The sequence below is a fragment of the Lupinus angustifolius genome, chromosome LG17 (genome assembly GCF_001865875.1).
Source record: "Lupinus angustifolius cultivar Tanjil chromosome LG17, LupAngTanjil_v1.0, whole genome shotgun sequence".
Lineage (NCBI taxonomy): Eukaryota > Viridiplantae > Streptophyta > Magnoliopsida > Fabales > Fabaceae > Lupinus > Lupinus angustifolius.
In genome coordinates, this window is record NC_032025.1 from 15,268,758 (window position 1) to 15,278,987 (window position 10,230).

At 31.6% G+C, this 10,230-nt stretch overlaps 1 protein-coding gene across 2 annotated transcripts; it reads left to right on the forward strand.

Annotated features, from left to right (window-relative positions):
- Positions 779-6,815, forward strand: LOC109331561 (phenylalanine ammonia-lyase class 2). 2 transcript variants are annotated; one of them, XM_019566140.1, is made up of 3 exons: positions 779-1,354; positions 4,694-6,491; positions 6,660-6,815. In XM_019566140.1, the coding sequence occupies exons 1-2, from the start codon at positions 927-929 to the stop codon at positions 6,441-6,443; spliced, it is 2,178 nt and encodes a 725-aa protein (XP_019421685.1). In that variant the 5' UTR covers positions 779-926; the 3' UTR covers positions 6,444-6,491; positions 6,660-6,815. The 2 variants fall into 2 exon arrangements, with proteins under 2 accessions (XP_019421685.1, XP_019421684.1); XM_019566139.1 differs by having other exon boundaries at positions 4,694-6,815.

Here is a 10,230-nt window from a genome sequence, read left to right on the forward strand (position 1 = left end):
AATTCTTTTGAGGTATGGAACAACTCTTTTTAATAAGTGTTGTTTTTTCGAGAATCTAATGAAGCCTTACAAAACTAGATTAATATTACCTTGTTGGTAGTTTAATTGGAGAATTTGGCATAATGTTTCTTTCTGTAATTATATTTTTGGTACTATCAAAGGTACCCATCACATTTTGGTAATAAACTAATTTTTTTTGTTAAGCATGACTATCCATTCCTACAAGTATTGCTTTCAAGATCAAACTCATGACTTTTTGAACATTCTGAGAATCTAGTGGGATCATGCATCACTTCCATAATTATATTGATAGGAGGAAAATTAAAATTAAATTCTATTGAATAAAGAAAACTATAATTAAATTCATTTGTAGTTGGTGTTCCCTAGTATCTTTTATTACAAAACTTTCAAATTACTTGTCACCAACTACTTCATTTCTAGTCCACAAGGTGTCATCGCACCCAGCTACCAAGGAGCTTCCATATTCTCATCAACCCCCACGTGGCATACTATTAGCCGCACGATACGGCACCATAATCGAACGCCCATTACTTTGTTTCCACCGACCCCCCTTCTCATCGTGCATCCATCTCCTTATGTTCACCTACCAAACAAAGCAAAGAGATTTTAAAGATTGATTTGTTTTCTTACTGAAACACAAAAATATAATAATAAATTTTTTATTTTTAAATTGATATAATATATTTTTATAAAGATTAATGATTATACAATGTGTTATAATGAAGAGCCAACATTTTCTATTATATAAGTAACTCTCCTCTCCCTGTACTCCTTAGGAAATCCATAACTCTCTCTAAAAATATTTCCTAACTTCAATTCTCTACCACATTCTCTTCTCTAGAGGAATAAGTATAACTTGTTCAAAATTGTGTACTTTGGAACAACATCATCATCACTATCATAACATGGAGGCAATCTACAACACCAATGGGCACAAAGATGATACTACTACTACTACCACCTTTTGCTTATCTAATGCTACCAATGGGGTTGTTAACGTTGGTGACCCACTCAACTGGGGTGTGGCTGCTGAGTCATTGAAGGGGAGCCATTTGGATGAGGTGAAGCGTATGGTGGAAGAGTACCGGAAGCCGGTGGTCCGGCTAGGCGGCGAGACGCTTACTATATCTCAGGTGGCTGCCATCGCTGCCCATGACCAAGGGGTGAAGGTGGAGCTGTCGGAGTCAGCCAGAGCTGGGGTTAAGGCTAGCAGTGACTGGGTCATGGAAAGCATGAATATTGGCACCGATAGCTATGGTGTGACCACCGGGTTCGGTGCTACCTCCCACCGGAGAACCAAGCAGGGCGGTGCCTTGCAAAAGGAGCTCATTAGGTAAATTACTAACTTTTAAAATGTGATGGATGGTGTTAGAATTATGGATGACATGTTTTTATGGAAATTCTCAAATTCATAATGAGAATTTTCTCTAGTATCCAACCTAACTTTTTTAGCTAAAACATATCTTCTATTTATCCCTATCTACAAAAAAAAAGTTCTAAAAAAAATTAGTTTTGAATAAAATAAATTATATTATAACATAAGGAGATACTTTATTCCCATAAAAATAGAATGATATGAATTTATTATTCTTTAACTATAATAATGTAAAAGTGTAGTATCTATCCGTATTTATGCTCTTATTGTAAAGATTTATACATTGTTTATTTGAATTAATTTTTTGAAAAGTTAATAATGATTAAATATGAATGATAATTAATATACAATTAGTACATAAAACTCATACATTTTCATTTTATATATTTTTTTCTCATAATATTATATCTTTATCATTCGACCCAAAAAATAGTAACAATATATTGTCTCTCTAGGAGATGGAGGCTACAATTGTAATGGCAAGATGCAATTTAATTCACAATAACATTAGAACGCACATGCCTTTTTCAATTTTTTATGCTTGTTGATAATAAGCATACAAAATACTACATAAGAAGTAGGGAAAAAGTTTTTTTCAAATAGCTGAAATAGACAATTATAATTATAGATAACGTATAGTGACACTTTTGAGCTTAGGGAAGACACTCTTTTAGAACATGTACTGCATAAGTATGAGTGCGAGCTTTGATTGTTGGTTCTTTACAAATAACTTGGTTAGAAAAGTAAAATATTGGTTAATATATTCAATTTTGCTAAATCATTAACAATGAATTTATATAGGGAGGGGTATACTTAATGAATTAAGAAATAATAATATTTTGGGTTTTCTTAATAAATTCTTTTTATTCATCTTGTCTAGAGGGCAAAATCTTAACATTAAGATTAAAGAAGTCCAAATAAATGTCGGCCGTTAGTTATCTAACTAAACACATAACCCACCCATTAAAGTTTTAGAAAATTTAATTTTTCATAGATCATCCTAATTGAGAAATGATGTAGACAAGCTGAAGCTGCTTACCTACTGAGATTTTTGCAGAATTTTTATTATATTAATAAACTATAAGTGACGCTCTAGTTGGAGGAGAAAAATTTAGAGGATTATTTAATAATAAATTTAATGAATTTTATATTAGTATAAAACTGCAAAAATAACTAACTGCATATATGCCATACAAAGATTTATATATAATTAGTATATCATTAATTATTTATTTATATTGTTTTTTGAAAAGTCAATGATAATAAACTTAAATGATAAATGATACAGTAACAATATATCAATATATAATTCATATATTGTCTATGTATACATTTTTTATAGTGTACATAACAACATAAAATTATAGTGGTCCCTAACCTAAGAGTGTTTGGCTATTTTTGTTTATAATTGAAACTTTTCTAGTCGAAAACTATATCAAACTTTTTAAAATTTTATGTTGTCATTGTATTAACAAATTTGGAAAAGTAATACTAGAATTATATGGACTTCCTACTTAAATAAGTGTTATATACATTATGTATTTTTTTGATAAACTAGGGTAACTCATATGTACTAAAATAAATAAGTGTAAATCTTGAAATAATATCATAATGTAATATCTAAAGGAGCTAACCTTCAAAGCATAAGTTTCTCAAGAAATATATAAAAAAAACGGAGTTGGTGGTGTAAGACAAGTAATAGTAATTTACTCATTTAAGATCATTTTTTAAGAATAGATATACATTTTAGTCTTTTATGTGTCATTACCGGTTTGGTTCCTCAAAAAGTGAAAAACACAAAATAGTTACTAAATTTTTTAAATGTGTATTAAATTAGTCATTTTATGAATAAATTAGTCATATCAGATGTTATAGAAAATGCTAACAAAGACTAATTTGACATACATTTGAAATTTTTGAAGACCATTTTTGAGTCTTTTAATTTTTGAGTAACCAAACTAGTAAAACCAAAAAACATAAATGATTAAAATGTGTATCCCCTCTTTTTTAATATCCATTTTGATAGTATACACTTATTTATATAAATGAATATCATGAGCGGACTCACCATACTAATAAGTCTATATTTAATTTAAATTTAGAATGTAATATATGTGTATTGTGCGTATAAAAATTTATAAATAATCAATATATTATCTATCATTTATTTTAAAGTGACAATAATAATTAAGTATAAATAATGAATAATGCATTGACAAATATATAAACTTTTATTTTTTTGGTCCATACATTTTTTTCCTCTTAAATTTAAACGTGTAGAAATTTGGTCATCCTACCAAACAAAGGTTGTGGGCAAAACATGTCCACTTCCTATGTCAGTCATGCCACATGCATCTGGACTCGTAGGGTTGAAGTGGCCCAGTGCTGAGTCAGTTGAATAATGACATCTTTGTCTGAAAATTATTATCTCCATATACATCTATCTGGATAATTTTTTTTTCTCATTTTCCAATCATTCTTTATAAATTTGTTAATTAATAATAAAAGAGCACTTAATCAAATAGTCTCTATTATTTCATGATGTGGTTGGTGTAAGGATATCTTGGTTCTGAGATATTGTACAAAGCAAAAGTTAATATTGGATCACTAAATCTACATCTTCTAGTTAGGGTAATAAAAAATTAATTAATTATTTATAGGATGAGAGTATATTATTAGTTAAAATTAAAAGAAACTGTAATATCATGAATGTTACAATTGATAAAGGTTATGGTATAAAAAATATTTAAACATACAACTGAAAAAATATAGTTAATATTTGTGGGCATTTTAAAATACAATAAATTATCCTAAATTTAGAAGGAACAGATTAGGTATGGTTGGTAGAATAATATTGACAACATATCATATCTGGTTGGTAACCTCTTGAGTAATAAAATATACATTTGATCTGATATCTTAGATCATATTTCATATATTTTCTCGCACTAATGATAAAAAGCCTAAATAACAATCAAAATGAAAATTTTATTTTTAATTAACCTAATTTGTTTTCATTAGCGTGAGATAGTGTATAAGACATTATATGTACCAACAGATCTATGTTCTAATCCTTGACTATGTGATGTTCTTGCACTCTAACTTTCCTAGTCATAGCTCACCATCCTTGACCACATGGTTCATTTTTAATTTCATTTCCCTTCGTTTAAAACTTGATGGTTTTTATATATATAATTCATCACCTAACTATATGTTATCTCTTAATTGGAATATTAGTTATTAATTCAAGCAAAACATGCTAATTCTTATTTTTTGTTCTTAATAATATTGTTTCAGGTTTTTGAATGCTGGAATATTTGGCAATGGCACAGAGTTCAATTGCACCCTACCACACACAGCAACAAGAGCAGCAATGCTAGTGAGAATCAACACTCTCCTACAAGGTTATTCAGGCATTAGATTTGAAATCTTAGAAGCAATAACAAAGCTACTTAACAACAACATTACCCCATGTTTGCCACTTAGGGGTACAATTACAGCTTCAGGTGACCTTGTACCTCTGTCCTACATTGCTGGGTTGCTAACTGGAAGACATAACTCTAAGGCTGTAGGGCCCACAGGAAAGATCCTTAATGCCAAGGAAGCTTTTGAGTTGGCAAATATTGGTCATGAGTTCTTTGAGTTGCAACCAAAAGAAGGACTTGCACTTGTGAATGGTACTGCTGTTGGTTCTGGCTTAGCTTCTATTGTTTTGTTTGAGGCAAATGTATTAGCTGTTTTGGCTGAAATTATTTCAGCAATCTTTGCTGAAGTGATGCAAGGGAAGCCGGAATTCACTGACCATTTGACTCATAAGTTGAAGCATCACCCTGGTCAAATTGAAGCTGCTGCTATTATGGAACATATTTTGGATGGAAGTTCTTATGTGAAAGAAGCTAAGACGTTGCATGACACGGATCCTCTTCAAAAGCCGAAACAAGATCGTTACGCGCTGAGGACTTCACCTCAATGGTTAGGTCCTCTAATTGAAGTGATCAGGTTTTCAACCAAGTCGATAGAGAGGGAGATAAACTCGGTCAATGACAACCCTTTGATTGATGTTTCAAGGAACAAGGCCTTGCATGGTGGTAATTTTCAAGGTACACCAATTGGAGTATCTATGGATAACACGCGTTTGGCTATCGCGTCAATTGGGAAACTCTTGTTTGCTCAATTCTCCGAGCTTGTCAATGATTTTTACAACAATGGTTTGCCTTCAAATCTCTCTGCTAGTAGGAACCCCAGCTTGGATTACGGTTTCAAGGGAGCTGAAATTGCCATGGCATCTTATTGCTCTGAGCTACAATATCTTGCGAACCCAGTCACAACCCATGTCCAAAGTGCTGAGCAGCATAACCAAGATGTGAACTCTCTTGGTTTGATTTCATCTAGAAAGACTAATGAATCTATCGAGATCCTAAAGCTCATGTCTTCGACTTTCTTGGTCGCGCTTTGCCAAGCAATTGATTTACGGCATTTGGAGGAGAATTTGAAGAACACTGTCAAGAACACTGTGAGTCAAGTTGCTAAGAGGACTCTCACCACAGGTGTCAATGGAGAACTCCACCCTTCAAGATTTTGTGAGAAAGATTTGTTGAAAGTTGTTGATAGGGAGTACCTATTTGCCTACATTGATGACCCTTGCAGTGGTACATACCCATTGATGCAAAAGCTAAGACAAGTGCTTGTGGATCATGCATTAGCAAATGCTGAAACTGAGAAGAATTTTAACACATCAATCTTTCAAAAGATTGCAACTTTTGAGGATGAGTTGAAGGCTCTATTGCCAAAAGAGGTTGAAAGTACAAGGGCTGCATATGAAAGTGGTCAATATGCAATCTCAAACAAGATTAAGGAATGCAGGTCTTATCCACTGTACAAGTTTGTGAGAGAAGAGCTAGGGACTAAGTTGCTGACTGGGGAAAAGTTAGTGTCACCAGGTGAAGAGTGTGACAAAGTGTTCACAGCAATGTGCCAAGGCAAAATTATTGATCCTATTTTGGAATGCCTGAAGGAGTGGAATGGTGCTCCTCTTCCAATTTGTTAGACAATCATTTGGAGAATTGGTTTTGGAGAATTGGTTTCTTATTATCTCGGGAGCATAGTTGCTGTCCCATATAGTGTCTTACTCTATATACCATTTTTTGTGATCGGTTGAAAATATATATTTAAGTTATAAATTTAATAATTGAATATTTTTCCGACCAATCATAAACAGTAACATACAGAGTGATACATTATTTTGGAATAGAAGATGCCCTCCTGTATTTGTATTGATATACGCATTTGGTTTGTCTCTTAGGCTCAGGCAAATCTTTCTAGAAAGCTTTGTTTCAGTTATGGATGCAATGTAATATGTACCACTGATGTAAAGTTTCTTTCTTCGAAAGTACTTTTAAATTTCTATCCTAGTGCTCAATCAATTGTTATTAATAAAATAGTAGTTGTTATCAAATTGGTTAGGGTACTAGTATAGTGATACAATGGTTTAACTGAGAGTTCAATAATTAAACTGTATGCTAGTTAAACCGGACTTATCTGCTTATATATATATATATATATAAATTATAAACCTATAATATAGTGGATAGTATACAAACATTATATAAAACTTTTGCATTATGACTACATACATTTTTTCATATTTAAAAATATTTTAACTATTAATATAATAGTATATACACATTTTTATTTTATATCATTTATTGATTTCTTAAAATGTGTGGATAACTTGGGTAAAAAAAAGTAATATTGTAATATGATAATATTGTTTTTTCACTAATTCCATTACAACCAAACCAAATTCAACCTATAATCTAATCTCTAGCAAAATGAAATCAAGAAGATAACAAAAAAATCTACTTCCTCAAATCACAATCTCTCAGGTGTCAAACACACTATCCTTCTCTTTCACTTTGTTCTTTTGTTCCCAATTGTGTCTCTCCTTAGTCCTTTCTCTTTCTCACTTTGTTCTTTTAATTTTCACCAACAATCTCTTTCCCTTCTCTCTCACTTTTTTCTTCCACCTCTCTCTCCAAATTCTTCAAATCTAAAATCCCATCAAAATCTTACCATGTTGGAGCAGATGTGGCTCGAAACATGGAAGACATCAAGTTCAGTGTCCAAATTGGCTTGTTTTTTTAAATGCAACAACCGGTCGGTTCAGTACCAACTCGGTCGTTTCACAAATTTTGAGGAATACCGGCCAGTTTTGAAATTGTACCATGAAACTAAAAAGTAATGAATGCTTTGCCTCTTCCTCATATCTCTGACATTTTGTTCATTGCATTTCATCTTCTTACATCTTTAGATTTTGATGGAAACCATCATGGTGGCGGTGATGGAGGCAGCACACAATTATCCCTTTTTTTCAATAATATCCATGTTTGTCATGTTTTAGTTTTTATGACCAATTTAGTCATCAAGTCTCATCACTTGTATTTACCATAGTTTTAATCTTGAGTTCAATGCAATGGATGGAGTGTTCATTGAGCTGTCCTACCGGTTCGATCGCTAACCTAGTATTAAGATAACATTGTTTTGCAGTCTTAACTAAATGAGAGATAAACTGTTTTGAACGGTTGGAATTTTGGTCCGACTATATTAAAACTAATAAATTGGAATAACCAGCAAAGTGAACCAAACACTTCACTTAAAATAAAAAAACGGAAAACTATTCTAATATTTTATTTTACTTTGGTCTAGAAAGATAGAGAAATATTATTTCAATATAATATACATAATTATTAATTATATAGAAATTTGATGTATAACTTATGTTGAGAAATGATTAATATGATTAGATGCACATTCCAAATTTAGAAGACCCCAATTAACATGGACAAAGGCATTCATATGTGAGGCGTGTTATGCAAAACCTCAAATTTATTTTCCACCCTATAATAGTTTCATAGTTAATATTTTATTAGGTCAGATATCGTAATAAACATTGGCCATTCATTAGCGCAATTTTGAATGACGCTATTGAAAATGAGGCGGAAGAACATCAACTGCGCTGTTGAAGATAACATAATAACTGCGCTTGCTTAATTATGCGCTGTTGATGTTTTACGACTTTTTAAGCGTCCGAGAAATTAATGGTGGAGTAGTAATGCGTATCTTTTTTTGTTAAAATAGTAATGGTTGAGTGGTTATGCATGTCTTGGTGTTGAAATATTAATGGTTGAGTGATTATGCGTTTCTTGGTTGTTGAAATATTAATAGTTGAGTGGTTATACGTATCTTCGTTTGTTGAAATATTAATGGTTGTTCATCTATAAATATTGTGGTTCACTCAATGTTCTTATTCATCAGTAAGCTAAGAGCCTAAGAATATGTGTTTCTATAAGAGTATGTTCATGAAGATAGGAGGAAGAAAACACAAAGTTGTAAAAAAAAGAGCAATACTTCAAAGAGTGAAAAAGAGAAAAAAGCACCCACATTTGTATAGAGGAGTCGAGAAAACATTGTGTTGATGTTTCAGAATCATGTCAAGGAGGTCTTTAACAAGTTTTGATTTTGTAAAAGAACCCAAATTTCATAAGGAAGGTGACTGTCATACAAGATTTACGTGAGATGAATATTTGCAATTGAAAGTAAATAAAAGGAAAAGGGGAATGAATTATTTAGTTCATTGAGCTCTTTCAATTTTTATTGATCTCTTTCAATTATTTTTCTTCATCATCTACAACAATTCCTTAAGTTGATTGATTTCCTTCATTTGATTTTCATGGGAAAATGACCCAAATTCTAAAAGTAAATCAATGAACTGTTGTATAAGATTTGTGTAAGGAGTAGAAGAAAAAATTGTGGACAAAATTATTTCCTCTTCTACCAAATTATTTAGTTTATTATATTCGCATGTACTAAATCATTTAGTTCATTATAATGTATTTTGCCTCTCTCAATGAATAATAAAACAATTATTTTGGATTTTAATTTCTGTTTTTTGTTAATTATTTGAACGGTTATTCTCTTTAATACTTTTGCATTGTTCCTTATTAATAAACACAATAAAAAAATTATCAATACTTAATAAATACAAAAATAAATTAACAAAATGTAATGTTTAATATTTTATCCAGTTTCGTATTAATAAACACAATTATATAGTAATAATCTAATTCATGTCAACTTCATGTTAATTTAAGTAATTTCATGTTGTATAAATATTTTCTAGTTATGTAAAATATTAATTTAACAGCGCATAACTACGAATACGCTGTTAATTTGGAAAATGAGTTCAGTTTAACAACGCATAATTACAACTGCGCTGTCAATTAGATTCTATTAAAAAATACATCATTCGGATAGCGCTGTCAATTAGATTCTAATCAACAGTGCTACATCTCGGTAGCGCTGTTGATGTGTTAATGAAAATAAGTAGTAAACAACTCGATACGCAACAACAACGCAATCCTTAATATGCGCTGTTGAAGATGTTGATACAAGATCGCTACGTTAAATATGCGCTGCGGAAGAGGTCGTGTTCATAAAATGAGTAGGGTACAGTTTGATACACAACAACAGCACAATCGTTAATATGCACGGTTGAAGATGTCAATACAACAACGCTACCATTAATATGCGTTGTTGAAGAGGTCAATACAACAACGCTATCATTAATATGCGCTGTTAAATGGTTACTACAATTTAAATATCTAAAACATGAATTGTTTCCTCTACACTCTCAAACTTATTCGAAAAGAAATCCTCACACTCTCAGCAAACCCTCATACTCTCATAAACTGAAAAACCTTCATCAATGGCTTCCAAAAGTGGTGATCATGGTTCTCACAGTGGTGACGAAGCTACACCGACTCTATAAGACCAGC

Coding starts and splice junctions, on each gene's coding strand:
- LOC109331561 (XM_019566139.1), top strand. CDS start 927: ATGGAGGCAATCTACAACACCAATGGGCACAAAGATGATACTACTACT. Junction 1,355..4,693: donor TTGCAAAAGGAGCTCATTAG/GTAAATTACTAA, acceptor ATATTGTTTCAG/GTTTTTGAATGCTGGAATAT.